Raw genomic sequence first — 24,895 nt, forward strand, 5'->3', positions numbered from 1 at the left:
TTTCCTGTCTAACTCTGGCAGGGGGATCAGTGCTGAGTGTGTGAACTGGAATCAATAGTAAAATATCTGCCCCTGGCGGTTCACATTTCCTGTCTAACTCAGGCAGGGGGGTCAATGCTGAGTGTGTAAATTGGAATCAATAGTGAAATATCTGCCCCGGGCGGTTCACATTTCCTGTCTAACTCAGGCAGGGGGATCAATGCTGAGTGTGTGAACTGGAATCAATGTGAAATATCTGCCCCGGGCGGTTCACATTTCCTGTCTAACTCAGGCAGGGGGGTCAATGCTGGGTGTGTGAACTGGAATCAATAGTGAAATATCTGTCCCGGGCGGTTCACATTTCCTGTCTAACTCAGGCAGGGGGATCGATGCTGAGTGTGTGAACTGGAATCAACAGTGAAATATCTGCCCCGGGCGGTTCACATTTCCTGTCTAACTCAGGCAGGGGGGTCAATGCTGAGTGTGTGAACTGGAATCAATAGTGAAATATCTGCCCCGGGCGGTTCACATTTCCTGTCCAACTCAGGCAGGGGGGCCAATGCTGAGTGTGTGAACTGGAATCAATAGTGAAATATCTGCCCCGGGCGGTTCACATTACCTGTCTAACTCAGGCAGGGGGATCAATGCTGAGTGTGTGAACTGGAATCAATAGTGAAATATCTGCCCCGGGCGGTTCACATTTCCTGTCTAACTCAGGCAGGGGCATCAATGCTGAGTGTGTGAACTGGAATTAATAGTGAAATATCTGCCCCGGGCGGTTCACATTTCCTGTCTAACTCAGGCAGGGGGGTCAATGCTGAGTGTGTGAACTGGAATCAATAGTGAAATATCTGCCCCAGGCGGTTCACATTTCCTGTCTAACTCAGGCAGGGGGGTCAATGCTGAGTGTGTGAACTGGAATCAATAGTGAAATATCTGCCCCGGGCGGTTCACATTTCCTGTCTAACTCAGGCAGGGGGGTCAATGCTGAGTGTGTGAACTGGAATCAATAGTGAAATATCTGCCCCGGGCGGTTCACATTTCCTGTCTAACTCAGGCAGGGGGATCAGTGCTGAGTGTGTGAACTGGAATCAATAGTGAAATATCTGCCCCGGGCGGTTCACATTTCCTGTCTAACTCAGGCAGTGGGGTCAATGCTGAGTGTGTGAACTGGAATCAATAGTGAAATATCTGCATCACAGAGATCATGATTTCCAAATTATTTCTAAATTCAAGGCTGGGCCCAAAAAACATTTCCATAGTTAATAAGCTGGGGCGTTTCTTCAACATCTGATGTTCCCGTAGCTAAACCTTATTCAAAATCATCCCCTTAAAACTGTATAAAAATCCCTGAGCTCTCTGCTCAAACTGCAGATCGAGCTGAAGGTGCTGAGGGTCATTCAGTGAATTCACCAGTGACCTGTACCGACACCAAGATGCTGAGAATCTTCTTAACCGTGTCTGTCCTCTTCTGGAACCAACTCGCTGCACAGGATGCGTTAGACGAGGTGATCGAACTCTGTGATCAAGAGGACTGCCTTAAAGCCGCAGTCATCATTCAGGACAAGGTATCGTTCAGAGTTTACTGCATCCTGTAATGTTCGTACCAGTGGAAATTATTTAATGCCTGTGTTTTTGGGTTGAGTCCCCTTTACTCTCTTTACTGTCAAACATCTGTCTGACTCAGGCAGGGAGGCTTGTCAATGCTGAGTGTGTGAACTGGAATAAACAGTGAAATATCTGCCCCGGGCGGTTCACATTTCCTGTCTAACTCAGGCAGGGGGGTCAATGCTGAGTGTGTGAACTGGAATCAATAGTGAAATATCTGCCCCGGGCGGTTCACATTTCCTGTCTAACTCAGGCAGGGTTGTCAATGCTGAGTGTGTGAACTGGAATAAACAGTGAAATATCTGCCCCGGGCGGTTCACATTTCCTGTCTAACTCAGGCAGGGGGGTCAATGCTGAGTGTGTGAACTGGAATCAATAGTGAAATATATGCCCCGGGCGGTTCACATTTCCTGTCTAACTCAGGCAGGGTTGTCAATGCTGAGTGTGTGAACTGGAATAAACAGTGAAATATCTGCCCCGGGCGGTTCACACATCCCGGGACCCGGCACTCACACAGTTAATGATTTCTAAATTCAAGGCTGGGATCAGTTAAGTATTCTGAGGAGCAGAATCTATCTGTACTTTAGACACGGATTAATCAGGGATAGTCAGTGTGGATTTGTTAAGGGAAGGTCTTTCTTGACAAACACAGTTGAATTATTTGAGGCGGTGAGCAGGGGTGTTGATGAGGGGAATGCATTTGGAGTGGTCGATATGGGCTTAAGCCAGGCTTTTGATCGGGTCCCTCGTGGCAGACTGATCCAGTCAGGGCCCATGGCACCCAAGGCAAAGAGACACATTGGACCCACAATTGGCTGAGAGGCAGGAAGCTGAGGGTGGTCTCTGAAGGCAGGTTAATAGGGGGGTGGAAAAGGCAAATGGGACACTGGCTTTTCTCAATCGGGACATAGATTACAACAGCAGGGAGGTGATGTTGGAGTTGTACAGAACATTGGTGAGGACACAGCTGGAGTACTGTGTGTAATTCTGGGCACCACATTATAGGAATGATGTGACTGTACTGGAGGGGGTGCAGAGGAGACTCACCAGGATGGTGCCTGGGACGGAACATTTCAGTTATGAAGAGAGGTTGGGGCTTGGGCTGTTTTCGCTGGAGTAGAGAAGACTGAGGGACGATCTGATCGATGGCTACAAGATTATGAGGGGCATGGTCAGGATAATAATAATCTTTATTGTCACAAGTCGGTTTACATTAACACTGCAATGAAGTTGCTGTGAAAAGCCCCTAGTCACCACATTCCGGCGCCTGTTCGGGTCACAGAGGGAGAATTCAGAATGTCCAATTCACCAACAGCACGTCTTTCGGGACTTGTGGGAGGAAACCGGAGCACCCGGAGGAAACCCACGCAGACACGGGGAGAAGGTGCAGACTCCACACAGACAGTGACCCAAGCCGGGAATCGAACTTGCGACCCTGGAGTTGTGAAGCCACAGTGCTAACCACTGTGCTACCGTGACATCTGAGCCCATCCGAAGCTCAACCCCACTCCCCTCATACCAAACCCCCACCCTTCACCCCAGAAAGCAGCCCCCGTCCACCGGATTGTGTGTGACGCCCCCAACCCACAAATACAGGGGAGATACATCGCCTCCACCGCCCAGAGACCCCTATGATAGGGAGACCCCCCAGAGACCCTGTGATAGGGAGACCACCCCCCCACAGAGACCCTGTGATAGGGAGACCCCCCCAGAGACACGTGTGATAGGGAGATCCCCCCAGAGACCCTGTGATAGGGAGGCCCCCCCCCACAGAGACCCCTGTGATAGGGAGACCCCCCACAGAGACCCCTGTGATAGGGAGACCCCCCCCCACAGAGACCCCTGTGATAGGGAGACCCCCACAGAGACCAATGTGATAGGGAGACCCCCCCACAGAGACCCCTGTGATAGGGAGACCCCCCCCACAGAGACCCCTGTGATAGGGAGACCCCCCACAGAGACCCGTGTGATAGGGAGACACCCCCCAGAGACCCTGTGATAGGGAGCCCCCCCCCCACAGAGACCCCTGTGATAGGGAGCCCCCCCCACACAGAGACCCCTGTGATAGGGAGACCCCCCACAGAGACACCTGTGATAGGGAGACACCCCCCAGAGACCCTGTGATAGGGAGACCCCCCCCACAGAGACCCCTGTGATAGGGACACCCCCCCAGAGACCCCTGTGATAGGGAGACCACCCCCCGCAGAGACCCCTGTAATAGGGAGACCCCCCACAGAGACACCTGTGATAGGGAGACCCCCCCACAGAGACCCCTGTGATAGGGAGACACCCCCACAGAGACCCTGTGATATGGAGACCCCCCCCACAGAGACACGTGTGATAGGGAGACCCCCACAGAGACCCCTGTGAAAGGGAGACCCCCACAGAGACCCCTGTGAAAGGGAGACCCCCCACAGAGACCCCTGTGATAAGGAGACCCCCCCCCCACAGAGACCACTGTGATAGAGAGACACTCCCCCACAGAGACCCGTGTGATAGGGAGACCCTCCCCACACAGAGACCCCTGTGATAGGGAGACCCCCCACACACAGAGACCCCTGTGATAGGGAGACCACCCCCCCCCCCCCACAGAGACCGCTGTGAAAGAGAGAGACCCCCCACAGAGACCCCTGTGATAGGGAGATCCTGCCCCCACAGAGACCTCTGTGATAGGGAGACCCCCCCCCCCCCCCACAGAGACCCCTGTGATAGGGAGACCCCCCGACACAGAGACCCCTGTGATAGGGGACCCCCCTCCCACAGAGACCCCTGTGGTAGGGAGACCACCCCCCCCACAGAGACCGCTGTGAAAGAGAGAGACCACCCCACAGAGACCCCTGTGATAGGGAGATCCTGCCCCCACAGAGACCCCTGTGATAGGGAGACCCCCCCCCCCCCACAGAGACCCCTGTGATAGGGAGACCCCCCGACACAGAGACCCCTGTGAGAGGCAGACCCCCCTCCCACAGAGACCCCTGTGATAGGGAGACCCCCCCCCCACAGAGACCGCTGTGAAAGAGAGAGACCCCCCCCCCACAGAGACCCCTGTGAAAGGGAGACCAAGCCCCCACAGAGACCACTGTGATAGGGAGAACCCCCCCACAGAGACCCCTGTGATAGGTAGACCCCCCGACACAGAGACCCCTGTGAAAGGGAGACCCCCCTCCCACAGAGACCCCTGTGATAGGGAGACCCCCCCCCACAGAGACCGCTGTGAAAGAGAGAGACCCCCCCACAGAGACCCCTGTGATAGGGAGACCCTGCCCCCACAGAGACCCCTGTGATAGGGAGACCCCCCCCACAGAGACCCCTGTGATAGGGAGACCCCCCACAGAGACGCCTGTGATAGGGAGACACCCCCACAGAGACCCCTGTGATAGGGAGACCCCCCACAGAGACCCCTGTGATAGGGAGACACCCCCACAGAGACCCCTGTGACAGGGAGACCCCCCCACACAGAGACCCCTCTGATAGGGAGGCCCACCCCCCACAGAGACCCCCGTGATAGGGAGAACCCCCCACAGAGACCCTTGTGATAGGGAGACCCCCCGCCCCACAGAGACCCCTGTGATAGGGAGACCCCCCACAGAGACCCCTGTGATAGGGAGACCCGCCCACAGAGACCCCTGTGATAGAGAGGCCCCCCCCACAAAGACCGCTGTGAAAGTGGGAGCCCCTCCCAGAGAGACCAGTGATAGGGAGACCAACCCACAGAGACCCCTGTGATCAGGAGACTACCCCACAGAGACCCCTGTGATAGGGACACCCCCCCCCCCCCACAAAGAGAACCCTGTGACAGGGAGACCCCCCTACCCACTGAGACCCCTGTGATAGGGAGACTCCCCGACAGAGACCACTGTGATAGCAAGACACCCCCACAGAGAACCTGTGATAGGGAGACCCCCCCACAGAGACACGTGTGATAGGGAGACCCCCACAGAGACCACTGTGAAAGGGAGACCCCCCCCACAGAGACCGCTGTGAAAGAGAGAGCCCCCCCCCCCACAGGGACCCCTGTGATAGGGAGACCCTTCCCCCACAGAGACCCCTGTGACAGGGAGACCCCCCCACACAGAGACCCCTCTGATAGGGAGGCCCACCCCCCACAGAGACCCCCGTGATAGGGAGACCCCCTCCCAGAGAGACCCTTGTAATAGGGAGACCCCCCCCCACAGGGACCCCTGTCATAGGGAGACCCCCCCCCACAGAGACCCCTGTGATAGGGAGACCACCCCCCAAAAAGACCGCTGTGAAAGTGGGAGCCCCTCCCAGAGAGACCAGTGATAGGGAGACCCACCCACAGAGACCCCTGTGATAAGGAGACCACCCCACAGAGACCCCTGTGATAGGGACACCCCCCCCCCCCACAAAGAGAACCCTGTGACAGGGAGACCCCCCTCCCCACAGAGACCCCTGTGATAAGGAGACCACCCCACAGAGACCCCTGTGATAGGGACACCCCCCAAAAAAAGAGAACCCTGTGACAGGAAGACGCCCCTCCCCACTGAGACCCCTGTGATAGGGAGACCCTGCCCCCACAGAGACCCCTGTGATAAGGAGACCCCCCCCACACAGAGACCCCTGTGATAGGTAGACCCCCCACAGAGACCCCTGTGATAGGGAGACACCCCCACAGGGACCCTGTGATAGGGAGACCCCCCCAGAGAGACACCTGTGATAGGGAGACCCCCCCACAGAGACACGTGTGATAGGGAGACCCCCACAGAGACCACTGTGAAAGAGAGAGCCCCCCACCCCCCACAGAGACCCCCGTGATAGGGAGACCCTGCCCCCACAGAGACCCCTGTGACAGGGAGACCCCCCCACACAGAGACCCCTCTGATAGGGAGGCCCACCCCCCACAGAGACCCCCGTGAAAGGGAGAACCCACCCACAGAGACCCTTGTGATAGGGAGACCCCCCGCTCCACAGATACCCCTGTGATAGGGAGACCCCCCCACAGAGACCCCTGTGATAGGGAGACCCCCCCCACAGAGACCCCTGTGATAGAGAGACCCCCCCTACAAAGACCGCTGTGAAAGTGGGAGCCCCTCCCAGAGAGACCAGTGATAGGGAGACCAACCCACAGAGACCCCTGTGATAGGGAGACTCCCCGACAGAGACCCCTGTGATAGGGACACCCCCCCCCCCAAAAAGAGAACCCTGTGACAGGGAGACCCCCCTCCCCACTGAGACCCCTGTGATAGGGAGACTCCCCGACAGAGACCACTGTGATAGGGGTACCCCCCCCCCCACAGAGGCCCCTGTGATAGGGAGACCCCCCCACACAGAGACCCCTGTGATAGGGAGACCCCCCCACACAGAGACCCCTGTGATAGGGAGACCCCTGACAGAGACCTCTGTGATAGGGAGACCCCACCCCCAGGGTCCCCTGTGATAGGGAGACCCCCCACAGAGACCCCTGTGATAGGGAGACCCCCCCACAGAGACCTCTGTGATAGGGAGACTCCACCAACAGGGTCCCCTGTGATAGGGTGACCCCCACACAGAGACCTCTGTGATAGGGAGACCCAACCCCCAGGGTCCCCTGTGATAGGGAGACCCGCACACAGAGACCCCTGCGATAGAGGCCCCCCCCCCCCCCCACAGAGACCACTGTGATAGAGAGACCCTCCCCCACAGAGACCCCTGTGATAGGGAGACCCCCCCCACAGAGACCCCTGTGATAGGGAGACCCCCCACAGAGACCCGTGTGATAGGGAGACCCCCCCCACACAGAGAACCCTGTGATAGGGAAACCCTCCGACACAGAGACCCCTGTGATAGGGAGACCCCCCCTCACACAGAGCACGCTGTGAAAGAGAGAGCCCCCCCACAGAGAACCCTGTGATAGGGAGACCCTGCCCCCACAGAGTCCCCTGTGATAAGGAGACCCCCCCCACACAGAGACCCCTGTGATAGGGAGGCCCACCCCCCACAGAGACCCCTGTGATAGGGAGACCCCCCCGCCCCACAGAGACCCCTGTGATTGGGAGACCCCCCCACAGTAGACCCCTGTGATAGCGAGCCCCCCCCCGCCCCACAGAGACCCCTGTGATAGGGAGCCCCCCACCGCCACACAGAGACCCCTGTGATAGGGAGACCCCACACACAGAGACCCCTGTGATAGGGAGACCCCCCACAGAGACCCCTGTGATAGGGAGACCCCCTTCCCACAGAGACCCCTGTGATAGGGAGACCCCCCCCCCCACAAAGACCGCTGTGAAAGTGGGAGCCCCTCCCAGAGAGACCAGTGATAGGGAGACCCACCCACAGAGACCGCTGTGATAAGGAGACAACCCCACAGAGACCCCTGTGATAGGGACCCCCCCCCCCCCCCCACAAAGAGAAACCTGTGACAGGGAGACCCCCCTCCCCACTGAGACCCCTGTGATAGGGAGACTCCCCGACAGAGACCACTGTGATAGGGAGACCCCCCCACAGAGACCCCTGTGATAGGGAGACCCCCCCACACAGAGACCCCTGTGATAGGGAGACCCCCCACACAGAGACCCCTGTGATAGCGAGACGCCCCCACAGAGACCTCTGTGATAGGGAGACCCCACCACCAGGGTCCGCTGTGATAGGGTAACCCCCACAGTGACCCTGTGATAGAGAGACCCCCCCACAGACACGCCTGTGATAGGGAGACCCCACCCCCAGGGTCCCCTGTGATATGGGGACCCCCACACAGAAACCCACGTGATAGAGAGACCCCCCCACAGAGACCCCTGCGATAGAGAGACCCCCCCCCCCCCACAGAGACACCTGTGACAGTGAGACCCCACCCACAGAGACCCCTGTGATAGGGAGACCCCCCCACAGAGACCCCTGTGATAGGGAGACACCCCCACAGAGAACCCTGTGACAGTGAGACCCCCCTCACAGAGACCCCGGTGATAGGGAGACCCCCCAACAGAGACCCCTGTGATAGGGAGACCCTCCCACAGAGACACCTGTGACAGTGAGACCCCCCTCACAGAGACCCCTGTGATAGGGAGACCCCCCCCCCCAAATAGACCCCTGTGATAGGGAGACCTCCCAACAGAGACCCCTGTGATAGGGAGACACTACCCAGAGACCCCTGTGATAGGGAGACCCCCCCACAGAGACCCCTGTGATAGGGAGACACCCCCCAGAGACCCCTGTGATAGGGAAACCCCCCCACAGAGACCCCTGTGATAGGGAGACCCCCCCCAAAAAAAGACCCCTGTGATAGGGAGAACCCCCCCCCACAGAGACCCCTGTGACAGTGAGACCCCCACAGGGACCCCTGTGACAGTGAGACCCCCCCAGGGACCCCTGTGATAGGGAGACCCCCCCACAGAGACCCCTGTGATAGGGAGACCCCCCCCACAGAGACCCCTGTGATAGGGAGACCCCTCCACAGCGACCCCTGTGATAGGGAGACCCCCCCACAAAGACCGCTGTGAAAGTGGGAGCCCCTCCCAGAGAGACCAGTGATAGGGAGACCACCCCACAGAGACCCCTGTGATAGGGACACCCCCCCCCCCACAAAGAGAACCCTGTGACAGGGAGACCCCCCTCCCCACAGAGACCCCTGTGCTAAGGAGACCACCCCACAGAGACCCCTGTGATAGGGACATCCCCCCCCCAAAAAGAAAACCCAGTGACAGGGAGACCCCCCTCCCCACTGAGACCCCTGTGATAGGGAGACTCCCCGACAGAGACCACTGTGATAGGGAGACCCCCCCCCACAGAGACCCCTGTGATAGGGAGACCCCCCCACACAGAGACCCCTGTGATAGGGAGAACCCCCACACAGAGACCCCTGTGATAGGGAGACCCCCCACAGAGACCTCTGTGATAGGGGGACCCCACCCCCAGGGTCCCCTGTGATAGGGAGACCCCCCACAGAGACCTCTGTGATCGGGAGACTCCACCAACAGGGTCCCCTGTGATAGGGTGACCCCCACACAGAGACCTCTGTGATAAGGAGACCCCACCCCCAGGGTCCCCTGTGATAGGGAGACCCCCACACAGAGACCCCTGCGATAGAGAGACCCCCCCCCCACAGAGACACCTGTGATAGGGAGACCCCCACAGAGACCCCTGAGAAAGGGAGACCCCCCACAGAGACCCTTGTGAAAGGGAGACACCCCCCGCACAGATCCCTGTTATAGAGAGACACCCCCACAGAGACCCCTGTGATAAGGAGAACCCCCCCTCCCCACTGAGACCCCTGTGACAGTGAGACCCCCACAGAGACCCCTGTGACAGTGAGACCCCCCAGGGACCCCTGTGATAGGGAGACCCCCCCACAGAGACCCCTGTGATAGGGAGACCCCCCCACAGAGACCCCTGTGATAGGGAGACCCCCCCACAGCGACCCCTGTGATAGGGAGACCCCCCCACAAAGACCGCTGTGAAAGTGGGAGCCCCTCCCAGAGAGACCAGTGATAGGGAGACCACCCCACAGAGACCCCTGTGATAGGGACACCCCCCCCCCACAAAGAGAACCCTGTGACAGGGAGACCCCCCTCCCCACAGAGACCCCTGTGCTAAGGAGACCACCCCACAGAGACCCCTGTGATAGGGACATCCCCCCCCCAAAAAGAAAACCCTGTGACAGGGAGACCCCCCTCCCCACTGAGACCCCTGTGATAGGGAGACTCCCCGACAGAGACCACTGTGGTAGGGAGACCCCCCCCACAGAGACCCCTGTGATAGGGAGACCCCCCCACACAGAGACCCCTGTGATAGGGAAACCCCCCACACAGAGACCCCTGTGATAGGGAGACCCCCCACAGAGACCTCTGTGATAGGGGGACCCCACCCCCAGGGTCCCCTGTGATAGGGAGACCCCCCCACAGAGACCTCTGTGATCGGGAGACTCCACCAACAGGGTCCCCTGTGATAGGGTGACCCCCACACAGAGACCTCTGTGATCGGGAGACTCCACCCCCAGGGTCCCCTGTGATAGGGAGACCCCCACACAGAGACCCCTGCGATAGAGAGACCCCCCCCCCACAGAGACACCTGTGATAGGGAGACCCCCACAGAGACCCCTGAGAAAGGGAGACCCCCCACAGAGACCCTTGTGAAAGGGAGACACCCCCCGCACAGATCCCTGTTATAGAGAGACACCCCCACAGAGACCCCTGTGATAAGGAGAACCCCCCCTCCCCACTGAGACCCCTGTGATAGGGAGACTCCCCGACAGAGACCACTGTGATAGGGAGACCCCCCCCCCACAGATACCCCTGTGATAGGGAGACCCCCCCACAGAGAGACCCCTGTGATAAGGAGACCCCCCCCCCCCACACAGAGACCCCTGTGATAAGGAGACCCCCCACAGAGACCCCTGTGATAGGGAGACCCCCCCCACAGAGACCCCTGTGATAGGGGGGCCCCCCACTGAGACCCCTGTGATAGGGAGACCCCCCCCCACACAGAGAACCCTGTGATAGGGAGACCCTCCCCCACAGAGACCCCTGTGATAGGGAGACCCCCCCCACACAGAGAACCCTGTGATAGGGAGACCCTCCCCCACAGAGACCCCTGTGATAGAGAGACCCCTCCACAGAGACCCGTGTGATGGGGAGACCCACCCACACAGAGACCCGTGTGATAGGGAGACCCCCTGACACAGAGACCCATGTGATAGGGAGACCCCCCTCCCACAGAGACCCCTGTGATAGGGAGACACCCCTCTCACAGAGACCGCTGTGAAAGAGAGAGCACCCCCCCCACAGAGACCCCTGTGATAGGGAGACCCTGCCCCCACAGAGACCCCTGTGATAAGGAGACCCCCCCCGCACACAGAGACCCCTGTGATAGGGAGGCCCACCCCCCACAGAGACCCCTGTGATAGGGAGACCCCCCCGCCCCACAGAGACCCCTGTGATAGGGAGACCCTGCCCCCACAGAGACCCCTGTGATCAGGAGACCACCCCACAGAGACCCCTGTGATAGGGACACCCCCCCCCCCACAAAGAGAACCCTGTGACAGGGAGACCCCCCTCCCCACTGAGACCCAGGTGATAGGGAGACTCCCCGACAGAGACCCCTCTGATAGGGAGACACCCCCACAGAGAACCTGTGATTGGGAGACCCCCCCACACAGAGACCCCTGTGATATGGAGACCCCCCCCCCACAGAGACCCCTGTGATAGGGAGACACCCCCACAGAGAACCTGTGATTGGGAGACCCCCCCACAGAGACACGTGTGATAGGGAGACCCCCACAGAGACCACTGTGAAAGGGAGACCCCCCCTACAGAGACCGCTGTGAAAGAGAGAGCCCCCCCCCCCACAGAGACCCCTGTGATAGGGAGACCCTGCCCCCACAGAGACCCCTGTGACAGGGAGACCCCCCCACAAAGAGACCCCTCTGATAGGGAGGCCCAACCCCCACAGAGACCCCCGTGATAGGGAGACCCCCCCCCCCACAGAGACCCTTGTGATAGGGAGACCCCCCGGCCCTACAGAGACCCCTGTGATAGGGAGACCCCCCCCCCCCACAGAGACCCCTGTGATAGGGAGACCCCACTCCCCACTGAGACCCCTGTTATAGGGAGACTCCCCGACAGAGACCCCTGTGATAGGGACAACCCCCCCCCAAAAAGAGAACCCCGTGACAGGGTGACCCCCCTCTCCACTGAGACCCCAGTGATAGGGAGAATCCCCGACAGAGACCACTGTGATAGGGAGACCCCCCCCACAGAGACCCCTGTGATAGGGAGACCCCCCCACACAGAGACCCCTGTGATAGGGAGACCCCCCACACAGAGACCGCTGTGATAGGGAGACCCCACCCCCAGGGTCCGCTGTGATAGGGAGACCCCCCACAGAGACCTCTGTGATAGGTTGACTCCACCAACAGGGTCCCCTGTGATAGGGAGACCCCCACACAGAGACCTCTGTGATAGGGAGACCCCACCCCCAGGGTCCCCTGTGATAGGGAGACCCCCACACAGAGACCCCTGCGATAGAGAGACCCCCCCCACAGAGACACCTCTGATAGGGAGACCCCCACAGAGACCCCTGTGAAAGGGAGACACCCCCCACACAGACCCCTGTTATAGAGAGACACCCCCACAGAGACCCCTGTGATAGGGAGACCCCCCCCCACAGAGACCCCTGTGATAGGGAGACCCCCCCCCACAGAGACCCCTGTGATAGGGAGACCCCCCCACACAGAGAACCCTGTGATAGGGAGACCCCCCTCCCACAGAGACCCCTGTGATAGGGAGACCCCCCTCTCACATAGACCGCTGTGAAAGAGAGAGCCCCCCCCCCACAGAGACCCCTGTGATAAGGAGACCCCCCCACACAGAGACCCCTGTGATAGGGAGACCCCCCCGCCCCACAGAGACCACTGTGATAGGGAGACCCCCCACAGAGACCCCTGTGATAGGGAGACCCCCCCCCCACAAAGACCGCTGTGAAAGTGGGAGCCCCTCCCAGAGAGACCAGTGATAGGGAGACCCCCCCCCACAGTAGATCCCTGTGATAGCGAGACCCCCCCGCCCCACAGAGACCCCTGTGATAGGGAGCCCCCCCCACACAGAGACCCCTGTGATAGGGAGACCCCCCACATGAGACCCCTGTGATAGGGAGACCCCCTTCCCACAGAGACCCCTGTGATCGGGAGACCCCCCCCCCACAAAGACCGCTGTGAAAGTGGGACCCCCTCCCAGAGAGACCAGTGATAGGGAGACCCACCCACAGAGACCCCTGTGATAAGGAGACAACCCCACAGAGACCCCTGTGATAGGGACACCCCCCCCCCCACAAAGAGAACCCTGTGACAGGGAGACCCCCCTCCCCACTAAGACCCCTGTGATAGGGAGACTCCCCGACAGAGACCACTGTGATAGGGAGACCCCCCCACAGAGACCCCTGTGATAGGGAGACCCCCCCACACAGAGACCCCTGTGATAGGGAGACCCACCACACAGAGACCCCTGTGATAGGGAGACCCCCCACAGAGACCTCTGTGATAGGGAGACCCCACCCCCAGGGTCCCCTGTGATATGGAGACCCCCACACAGAAACCCATGTGATAGAGAGACCCCCCCACAGAGACCCCTGCGATAGAGAGACCCCCCCCACAGAGACACCTGTGACAGTGAGACCCCACCCACAGAGACCCCTGTGATAGGGAGACCCCCCACAGAGACCCCTGTGATAGGGAGAACCCCCCAAAAAAGACCCGTGTGATAGGGAGAACCCCCCCCCCCACAGAGACCCCTGTGACAGTGAGACCCCCACAGAGACCCCTGTGACAGTGAGACCCCCCCAGGGACCCCTGTGATAGGGAGACCCACCCACAGAGACCCCTGTGATAGGGAGACCCCCCCAACAGAGACCCCTGTGATAGGGAGTCACCCCGACAGAGACCCCTGTGACAGTGAGACCCCCACAGAGACCCCTGTGATAGGGAGACCCACCCCCCACACAGAGACCCCTGTGATAGGGAGACCCCCCCACAGAGACCCCTGTGATAGGGAGACCCCCCCACAGAGACCCCTGTGATAGGGAGACCCCCCCAAAGAGACCCCTGTGATAGGGAGACCCCCCCACAAAGACCGCTGTGAAAGTGGGAGCCCCTCCCAGAGAGACCAGTGATAGGGAGACCACCCCACAGAGACCCCTGTGATAGGGACACCCCCCCCCCACAAAGAGAACCCTGTGATAGGGAGACCCCCCCACAGAGAGACCCCTGTGATAAGGAGACCCCCCCCCACACAGAGACCCCTGTGATAAGGAGACCCCCCACAGAGGCCCCTGTGATAGGGAGACCCCCCCCCCCCCCACAGAGACCCCTATGATAGGGGGGCCCCCCACAGAGACCCGTGTGATAGGGAGACCCCCCACAGAGACCCCTGTGATAGAGAGACCCCCCCACAGAGACCCCTGTGATAGGGAGACCCCACCCACACAGAGAACCCTGTGATAGGGAGACCCCCTGACACAGAGACCCATGTGATAGGGAGACCCCCCTCCCACAGAGAGCCCTGTGATAGGGAGACCCCCCTCCCACAGAGAGCCCTGTGATAGGGAGACCCCCCCTCTCACAGAGACCGCTGTGAAAGAGAGAGCACCCCCCCCACAGAGACCCCTGTGATAGGGAGACCCTCCCCCACAGAGAACCCTGTGATAGGGAGACCCCCCCCACACAGAGACCCCTGTGATAAGGAGACCCCCACAGAGACCCCTGTGATAGGGAGACCCCCCACAGAGACCCCTGTGATAGGGAGACCCCCCCCCCACACAGACCCCTGTGATATGGGGACCCCCCACAGAGACCCGTGTGATAGGGAGACCCCCTGACACAGAGACCCCTGTGATAGGGAGACCCCCCACAGAGACCCCTGTGATAGGGAGACCCCCCCAACAGAGACCCCTGTGAGAGGGAGACCCCCCAACAGAGATCCTTGTGATAGGGAGACCCTCCCCACAGAGACCTTGTGACAGTGAGACCCCCCAGGGACCCCTGTGATAGGGAGACCCCCCCACAGAGACCCCTGTGATAGGGAGACCCCCCTCACAGAGACCCCTGTGATAGGGAGACCCACCCCCCACAGAGGCCCTTGTGATAGGGAGACCCCCCCCCCCACAGGGACCCCTGTGACAGTGAGACCCCCCCACAGAGACCCCTGTGATAGGGAGACCCCCCCCACAGAGGCCCCTGTGATCGGGAGACCCCCCCTCACAGAGCCCCTGTGACAGTGAGACCCCCCAGGGTCCCCTGCAATGGGCAGCTCAGGGGGCCGCACAACATGTGCACCGGGGCCAATGGACACGGGACGCTCTTATCGTCTCCAGGTTCACCAACTAGACGGGGGGGGGGAACCTGGCCTGGGACACGGACACCGCCTCCCACCACCAGGCCCCCACATCCCCCGCCTGCAGCTCGGTGATACATACCTGCGGCGCTCCGAGCTGGGGGCCCTGGGTTGGCAGTAACAGCGGGTCGGAGCCATGGGATGGAGGGTGATGACAGCCCGCTCTGCCATGAGCTTCGTGCTCCACATCGTTTGACAATGTCTGCCTCATGCCCACGGTCGCACCTTCCACCTGGGTGAACCCTGCATGCCAGCTGGCCAGTCCATCACACGGTCGGTGGGGTGGGGGGGGGGGGTGGGGAGCCCACGCCACCCACAACATCCGCCCATTCCCCCCCCACCTCCTCTATGGCCAGCCCAGCCCAGCCCACCCCTCACACCCTGACAGAGCACCGAGGCAGGTTGGAACGGTGTGAACAGGTGTTTAATGTGAAAGCCCGAGACCCTAACACGAAACTGTGCCCTGCACCCCTGCCAACTTAACTGGTGTCTAACGTTCTGGCCTTCCAGCCCTAACATTGCGTCTAGGTAGTTCCCCAGACGGTCCAGCAGGAGTGGAGGCGGCCCTGCTGTGATTCCCGCCCTGCCACCTGGGTCCCGGTCGGTGGGTGCCTTCTGGAGCGATCGGGCCTGGATGGGCCCGGCTCCTGCCCGTGTGTCCCAGGTGGTGTGGTGCTGCCCTGTTCTGCCTGCTGCCCACTGGAGGCTCCAGGGACAGGAGGGGTGGAGTCTGAGGGGCTGCGGTGTTCCGGCACCTCCCCTGCGGGAGTCACCGGCACGGGCCCAGCACCTCCTCCTCCCTCGGGGTGCCCGGTGGCCCCCAGGCATCTCCATGGGGCTAGGGTGCGGGTAATCCCTGAGACAACCCCGCCACCTGGCGCTGCCAGTCCTGGAGGCCCACTCTGGCCTCGACCAGGGTATGCACGCTCACACCGGATCCAAAACAGGACGTCCATTCCTTGGAGATGATGCAGTGAAGATTCACTGGGTTGATTCCTGGGTTACAGAGATGTCCAATACTGAAAGGAATCATATTGTCGGGAACTCTCTGGAATTTAGGAGAATGAGAGGATCTCATTGAAACAGACAAGGTGACAAGGTACAATTTAGGATTCCAGGTTGCTCGGGGTGTAGTATAATGGAGTATATTCGGACAGGTCCTGTGAAGGGTTAACCCTGTGATGTCACTGGCAGGAAGTGACATCTACTCGTGATCTGAGAGTCTCGCAGAAAGCAGCACGAAAAGAAGCTCGTGTCGGGGAATGGTCTCCAAACGGTAAATGTGTTCCAATACAGTTAGAATGTCTGCAGCCAGCAGTCTCTGGGAGTTACGGAAACTTCTCCAACACAACAACACAATGGAACAGGTGGGGAGTGCGTGGGGCAAGTAGAGTTGGGGTTAAAGGTGAGGCATGATCTTGTTGATTGGTGGAACAGGCTTGAGGAGTTGTTGGGCCTATTCCAGCTCCTATTTCTTACGGTCCAATGACATTGTTTTCTTTTCATCCTGGATTAGTGCCTGGATACGAGGACCAATTTCTAACCCATTGAAACCTTTCTGTTTCAATAATGTGGTAAAAACAGCCAAAGGGAAACACAATTGCTGGACATGATTCAGTGTCGATGGCCTTCCAGAACATTCTCTATATTTGTTTTCATTGAAAGCCCAAGGGGAAGGTGTGAGGCCCAATGGGCAGGATAACTCTAAAGCTGACAGAGTGCATGAGGGGGTCAGGGAAATCAATCTGGAAGTGGTGATGCCAAGACTCCCATCAAAAATTCCAAACTCTTTTACCAGGTCAGTCCATGCAGGACATGAATACTGCTCCCACACCTGGGAACCGAGGACAGTCCCCTCAACACTGATGTGTTTTGGTGCGAGTTCAGTTGTGTCACATGGTGATGGATTTTATTTTCTTGTTTTAGAATTATGGTGAGGCGGAATTAGAATATCGGCAATGGGTTCAAACTGACGTTGATGCCGTGGATATTAAAAGTGCGCTGGCGATCGGTCTGGACAAACTATTCAGTTATGCACGTTGTGGGAATGTTGCAGGTATGTCAGATGTTCCTTCAAAGTAACAACAGATTCTAAAACAGCCATTCACTCTTTAACCTGTCACGTTTGGAACTTTCTGTACAGACTGACACACTGAGCAAAGAATTGTCAATCCCAGAGCGTTCCTCGGTCACATGTGACTAGTGGGATGAGGCGCTGTTTGGGCTACTTACATACATAGAAAAAAACAGAGAAAATAGAAGCAGGAGGAGGCCATTTGAGCCTGCCCCGCCATTCTTTATCATCATGGCTGATCACCAAGTTCCCGCCTTCCCCCCCATATCCCATTATCCCCTGAGCCCTACTTCTTTGATACCTGCCGGCTTTATGTTCCCAGAAACCGGGAAGGTTTCCCACATGCACTGGGAGCGAGATTCCAGCTGTGGTTGCTGAATTTCCCGAGTGTAATAAAGACTCTTTCTCAGGCATGAACCCGCGATTGGAGTCGACATGAACCCTTGTGGAAGCTGAGAAACTGCACCTCTCTCAGCTCAGTGGATGCTGCGGGAATGCTGGCTCCTGTCTGAGACTCAGTGACAGGAAATTCTACCTTGTTAAAGAGAAATCCTGTGGAACTAACTGCGTCCAGTTATTTAATGGTTAATGGTGGTTGAGGGAGAATGTTTAATGGTTAATGATGGGTGAGGGTGAATGTTTCATGGTTAATGGTGTTTGAGGGTGAATGTTTAATGGTTAATGGTGTTTGAGGGTGAATGTTTAATGGTTTATTATGGTTGAGGGTGAATGTTTAATGGTTAATGGTGATTGAGGGTGAATGTTTAATGGTTAATGGTGGTTGGGGGTGAATGTTTGATGGTTAATGGTGGTTGAGGGTGAATGTTTAACGGTTAATGGTGGTTGAGGGTGAATGTTTAATGGTTAATGGTGTTTGAGGGTGAATGTTTAATGGTTAATGGTGGTTGAGGGTGAATGTTTAATGGTTAATGGTGGTTGAGGGTGAATGTTTAATGGTTAATGGTGATTGAGGGTGAATGTTAAATAGTTTATTATGGTTGAGGGTGAATGTTTAATGGTTAATGGTGGTTGAGGGTGAATGTTTAATGGTTTATGATGGTTGAGGGTGAATGTTTCATGGTTAATGGTGTTTGAGGGTGAATGTTTAATGGTTAATGGTGGTTGAGGGTGAATGTTTAATGGTTAATGGTGGTTGAGGGTGAATGTTTCATGGTTAATGGTGGTTGAGGGTGAATGTTTCATGGTTAATGGTGGTGAAGGGTGAATGTTTAACGGTTAATGGTGGGTGAGGGTGAATGTTTAATGGTTTATTATGGTTGAGGGTGAATGTTTAATGGTTAATGGTGTTTGAGGGTGACTGTTTCATGGTTAATGGTGGGTGAGGGTGAATGTTTAATGGTTAATGGTGGTTGAGGGTGAATGTTTAATGGTTAATGGTGGTTGAGGGAGAATGTTTAATGGTTTATGATGGTTGAGGGTGAATATTTAATGGTTAATGGTGGGTGAGGGTGAATGTTTAATGGTTATGATGGTTGAGGGTGAATGTTTCATGGTTAATGGTGGTTGAGGGTGAATGTTTCATGGTTAATGGTGGTTGAGGGTGAATGTTTAATGGTTTATGGTGGTTGAGGGTGAAATTTTCATGGTTAATGGTGGTTGAGGGTGAATGTTTAATGGTTTATGATGGTTGAGGGTGAATGTTTAATGGTTAATGGTGGGTGAGGGTGAATGTTTCATGGTTAATGGTGGTTGAGGGTGAATGTTTAATGGTTAATGGTGGTTGAGGGTGAATGTTTAATGGTTTATGATGGTTGAGGGTGAATGGATAATGGTGGTTGAGGGTGAATGTTTAATGGTTTATGATGGTTGAGGGTGAATATTTAATGGTTAATGGTGGGTGAGGGTGAATGTTTAATGGTTATGATGGTTGAGGGTGAATGTTTCATGGTTAATGGTGGTTGAGGGTGAATGTTTCATGGTTTATGATGGTTGAGGGTGAATGTTTAATGGTTAATGGTGGTTGAGGGTGAATGTTTAATGGTTATGATGGTTGAGGGTGAATGTTTCATGGTTAATGGTGGTTGAGGGTGAATGTTTAATGGTTTATGATGGTTGAGGGTGAATGTTTAATGGTTAATGGTGGTTGAGGGTGAATGTTTAATGGTTTATGATGGTTGAGGGTGAATGTTTAATGGTTAATGGTGGTTGAGGGTGAATGTTTAATGGTTAATGGTGGGTGAGGGTGAATGTTTCATGGTTAATGGTGGTTGAGGGTGAATGTTTAATGGTGGTTGAGGGTGAATGTTTCATGGTTAATGGTGGTTGAGGGTGAATGTTTAATGATTTATGATGGTTGAGAGTGAATGTTTCATGGTTAATGGTGGTTGAGGGTGAATGTTTAATGGTCAATGGTTGAGGGTGAATGTTTTATGGTTTATGGTGGTTGAGGGTGAATGTTTCATGGTTAATGGTGGTTGAGGGTGAATGTTTAATGTTTAATGGCAGTTGAGGGTGAAAGTTAATGGTTAATGGTGGTTGAGGGTGAATGTTTAATGGTGGTTGAGGGTGAATGTTTCATGGTTAATGGTGGTTGAGGGTGAATGTTTAATGGTTAATGGTGGTTGAGGGTGAATGTTTCATGGTTAATGGTGGTTGAGGGTGAATGTTTAATGATTTATGATGGTTGAGAGTGAATGTTTCATGGTTAATGGTGGTTGAGGGTGAATGTTTAATGGTCAATGGTTGAGGGTGAATGTTTTATGGTTTATGGTGGTTGAGGGTGAATGTTTCATGGTTAATGGTGGTTGAGGGTGAATGTTTAATGTTTAATGGCAGTTGAGGGTGAAAGTTAATGGTTAATGGTGGTTAAGGGAGAATGTTTAATGGTGGTTGAGGGTGAATGTTTCATGGTTAACGGTGGTTGAGGGTGAATGTTTAATGGTTAATGGCAGTTGAGGGTGAAAGTTAATGGTTTATGATGGTTGAGGGTGAATGTTTAATGGTGGTTGAGGGTGAATGTTTCATGGTGAATGGTGGTTGAGGGTGAATGTTTAATGGTTAATGGTGGTTGAGTGTGAATATTTAATGGTTACTGGTGATTGAGCGTGAATGTTTAATGGTGGTTGAGGGTGAATGTTTGATGGTTAATGATGGTTGAGGGTGAATGTTTAATGGTTAATGGTGGTTGAGGGTGAATGTTTAATGGTTAATGGTGGTTGAGGGTGAATGTTTAATGGTTAATGGTGGTTGAAGGTGAATGTTTAATGTTTAATGGTGGTTGAGGGTGAATGTTTAATGGTTAATGGTGGTTGAGGGTGAATGTTTAATGGTTTATGGTGGTTGAGGGTGAATGTTTAATGGTTTATGGTTGTTGAGGGTGTACAATGATGTTATGTATGTAAACATTCAAAACGAGTTTGACAAATTACCATTTTTACAATAGACTGTTAGCAAAATTTAAACTCATGTGATGGAAGGGGATGGCAGCATGGATCCAGAATTGATCCACTGATTGGTTGATTGATATTTATTGTCACATGTTCCTAAGTACAGTGAAAACTATTTTTCTGCGGCCAAGGGAACATATGGTAGATCAACAAAAAGCGATTGGTTCCATTGCGGAACAAGGCCAAACAAGAGCAACATAGAGCGTCATGAACAGTGTTCTTACAGGGACCAGATCAGTCCGAGGGGGAGTCGTTGAGGAGTCTAGTAGCTGTGGGGAAGAAGCTGGTCCTCTGTCTGGATGTCCGAGTCTTCAGACTTCTGTATCTTCTGCCTGATGGAAGGGTCTGGACGAAGGCAATGCCTGGGTGGGAGGGGTCTCTGATAATGCTGCCTGCCTTCCTGAGGCAGCGGGAGGTGTAGACAGAATCAATGGGAGGATGGCAAGCTTGTGTGATGCGTTGGGCTGAGTTCACCACACTCTGCAGTTTTTTGCGATCTTGGACCGAGCAGTTGCCATACCAGCTGTGATGCAGCCGGATAGGATGCTCTCTATCGCACATCTGTAGAAGTTTGTGAGAGTCGATGCAGACATGCTGAAGTTCTTTACCTTCCGTAGGAAGTAGAGACTTTGTTGGACTTTCTTGACTGTTGCATCAACATGAGTGGACCAGTAATGGTGATGGTAAACCCCCAGGAACTTAAAGCTATCGACCATCTGGTTTAGGGGCTGGCTTAGCACAGTGGGCTAAACAGCTGGCTTGTGATGCAGAACAAGACCAGCAGCGCGGGTTCAATTCCCGTACCGGCCTCCCCGAACAGGTGCCGGAATGTGGCGACTAGGGAGTTTTCACAGTATCTTCATTGAAGCCTACTTGTGACAATAAGCGTTTATTAATATTATTATTATCTCCACTTCGGAGCCATTGATGCAGACGGGAGTGTGTGCCGTGCTGCGCTTCCTGAAGTTGATGATCAGTTCCTTGGTCTTTCCGACGTTTAGAGAGAGGTTGTTTTCGGTACACCATGCAACCAAGTGATCTATCTCCCTCCTGGAGTCTGATTCGTCGTTGTTTGAGATGCGGCCCACCACAGTCGTATCATCTGCAAACTTCCAGATTGAGTTGGAGTTAAATCTTGCCACACAGCCGTGTGTGTACAGGGAGTACAGTAGAGGACTGAGCACACATCCTTGCGGGGCCCCGGTGTTGGGGACTATTGTGGAGGAGGCGCTGTTACCTATCCTGACAGATTGTGGTCTGTTGGTGAGGAAGTCGAGGATCCAGCTGCATAGGGAGGGGTCAAGTCCAAGGTTGCGGAGTTTGGTTATTAGTCTTGTTGGGATAATGGTGTTGAAGGCGGAGCTGTAGTCGATGACCAGCAGTCTTACACAGGTGTCCTTGTTGCCGAGGTGTTTGAGTGTTGATTGTCGAGCCAGCTGGTCTGCGCAGGCTCTGAGTGCTCGCCCAGGGACTCCGTCGGGACCCGTCGCTTTCCGCGGATTCACTTTCAAGGAGGCAGCTCTTACCTCTGAGGCTGTAATAGTGGGTACGGGTGTGTCCAGGGCTGTTGGGGCGGGAGGCACTGATACATTGGCTGACTGCTCAAAGCGGGCATTGAACCTGTTCAGTTCCACGAGTAGAGATGCTCCAGCCCCAGAGATTCCGCCTGGCCTTGCTTTATAGCCTGTGATCTTGTGTAGACCCTGCCACAGTCGCCGTGGGTTAGTGTCATTGGCCTGGGACTCTGGTTTGATCCGGTATTGCCTTTTGCCGTCCCTGATGGTTTCCGTACGTCGTACCAGGATTTCTGATCGAGGTCAGGGGGGTCAGACTTGAACGCCTCCGTCCGGGACTTCAGCGGGGAGTGAACCCTTTGGTTGAGCAGGGTTTCCGATTGGGGAATACCCGTATTGTCTTCTTTGCTGCACCGTCCTCGACACACTTCCTGGTGAAGTCTGTGACGGTGGTTGCGTATTCGTCCAGGTTCGCGCCGGGGCCTTGAATATGGACCAATCCACAGTGTCCAAGCAGTCGCGGAGAATGTCCTCAGGTTCCTCGGACCAGCACGGCGCGCTTTTCTTCGGATTTGCCAAAGTGTGGTTGGGGAATGGAGCGGTCGGCTCCTTTGATGCCCGTGTAGCAGTGTCCAGGGTGTTCGCACCTCTGGTGGAGCAGGAGATATGTTGATGGAGTTTGGGTGGAACCTTCCTGAGGTTGGCCTGGTTGAAGTCTCCAGCCACGATTGTCAGGGCTTCGGGGTAATTTGTTTCTTGGTTGTTGATGGTGGAGTTAGTTCGTCACGTGCTGCTCTACATCCTGGCTACTTGTTCATTTGCATATTGCCTTAAAGTGATATCACAACATTTTCCACATTTCAACAAAGTCACCCTACCCCCTCACCTGTAACTTTTTACTCCCCGTAAACTGATCACCCAGTTAAATGCTGTGTCTCTCTGTCTACAGGTACCGTTATTCCTCTCACTGCACCTTGGGGAGTTGTTGGATACTTGAAAAATGGCAAAATACAACAAAGATTCAGTGTATTTGTCTGGATAATTCCCGAAGTCAACAATCCACCGGAACCAACAGATCCAGCAGTTACGTTACAAACTGGACCTCCTGTTTGGTACTATGGCAGGTGAGTTTAGTGACTGATATATTGTGATTGATGTTCCTTTCTGTCAGCTCTTGTATCAACATCAGCCTGGGGCGGGATTCTCCCGTTTTGAGACTAAGTGCTGTGGTGTGGGTGGGAATGTGGAATGTTCCTGCTGTGGCTTCTTGCCGGAAAACACTCCGAATCTTCCCACCCATCATTAGTTATTCACCTGGGTGTTTTCCGCTGTTTTCAGCAGTGGGTCAGGCCTGGATGGTGTGTAGTCCGCCCTCCTGCCCGGGTGTCATATTGAAAAGATGTCCAACAACACTGAGCCATGTTGACAAAAGAAGGTGGACCTCCTGAAAATGCAGATCGATTTCCAGCAACATTGGTCACCCAGAAACAGGCCAGCAGAAGGACCCCCTCCAGAACACATGATACGGAAGATCCATGGTCCCAATCTCCCCCAACCCACTGCTGTGGTGCTCCAGGGTCCAGGGTTGTGGGCGCTCTCCATCCTCAACTCTGTGGGCAGTGCCAGGCATCCGGACTTTGGCACACTACATTGTGAAGAATGTTTCTCACACTGGCGTTTTTCCCGCCGGAATGGCAGAGAATCTATCCTGGGGGGGCACCCCGAGGTCCCTCTGCTACTGCACTCTCTTTAGAACTGAGCCATTAAGTCTGGATAGACTCTCTCCACCCTTTCTGTAAAATGCATCACCTCACATTTCTCTGTGTTAAACTCTATCTGCCACTTGTCTGCCCATTTGGCCAGCTTCTCGATGGTCTTACTCCAGCTGTGGACTAACTGACTGGTGCAGGCGCCTCAATGGGCTGAATGGTCAACTCCTGTCCCTGTTGTCCTGGCAACCGACTTTCCAAACAGGATTTGTCAGGAGGATAAAAATTAAATCCTCTGTTCTTAATCCTGTTGCAGGGTTTTTGACAAGAAAGTTGATGAACAACAAACTGAAGAACTTGTGATTCAATTACTGAAGGATTTGGAACAAGACAACCAGCCCTTCAATAGCACATTTTTTGCCATCGCTTATTTGAACACAGAAGGGTTAATGGAAATAGGTTTTATGAAGACAGGAGAATGAAGGTTTTCTGGAAGGTTCTGTACCTTTCATGGCATCAAACAGTGAGATGTGCTTAACTCTATTCTAAAACTGTTTAACTTTCCATTGGGTTTAATCTGGAATACTGAGCATAGTTTTAATCTCCTTACCTCAAGACGGTTATATTTACCTTTGAGGGAACGCAATGTCTGCTCATCAGACAGGTTACGTATATGTGTCAATATTGGCATTTTGGACAATTCCACCAATGTCCATCTCCAAATCCCTGTGACCCTGTTTAGAAATATTGCCCTCTACTGGCAGTTAGTAATTATGACTCCCACACACAC

At 55.3% G+C, this 24,895-nt stretch overlaps 1 protein-coding gene across 1 annotated transcript; it reads left to right on the plus strand.

Annotated features, from left to right (window-relative positions):
• The first annotated feature begins 1,317 nt into the window (after positions 1-1,317).
• Positions 1,318-24,587, plus strand: LOC140411527 (heme-binding protein 2-like). Its single transcript, XM_072500613.1, has 4 exons — positions 1,318-1,547; positions 17,328-17,457; positions 23,346-23,520; positions 24,422-24,587. The coding sequence occupies exons 1-4, from the start codon at positions 1,416-1,418 to the stop codon at positions 24,585-24,587; spliced, it is 603 nt and encodes a 200-aa protein (XP_072356714.1). The 5' UTR covers positions 1,318-1,415.
• The last annotated feature ends 308 nt before the right edge of the window (positions 24,588-24,895 follow it).

This window comes from Scyliorhinus torazame, chromosome 4 (assembly GCF_047496885.1).
Source record: "Scyliorhinus torazame isolate Kashiwa2021f chromosome 4, sScyTor2.1, whole genome shotgun sequence".
NCBI lineage: Eukaryota > Metazoa > Chordata > Chondrichthyes > Carcharhiniformes > Scyliorhinidae > Scyliorhinus > Scyliorhinus torazame.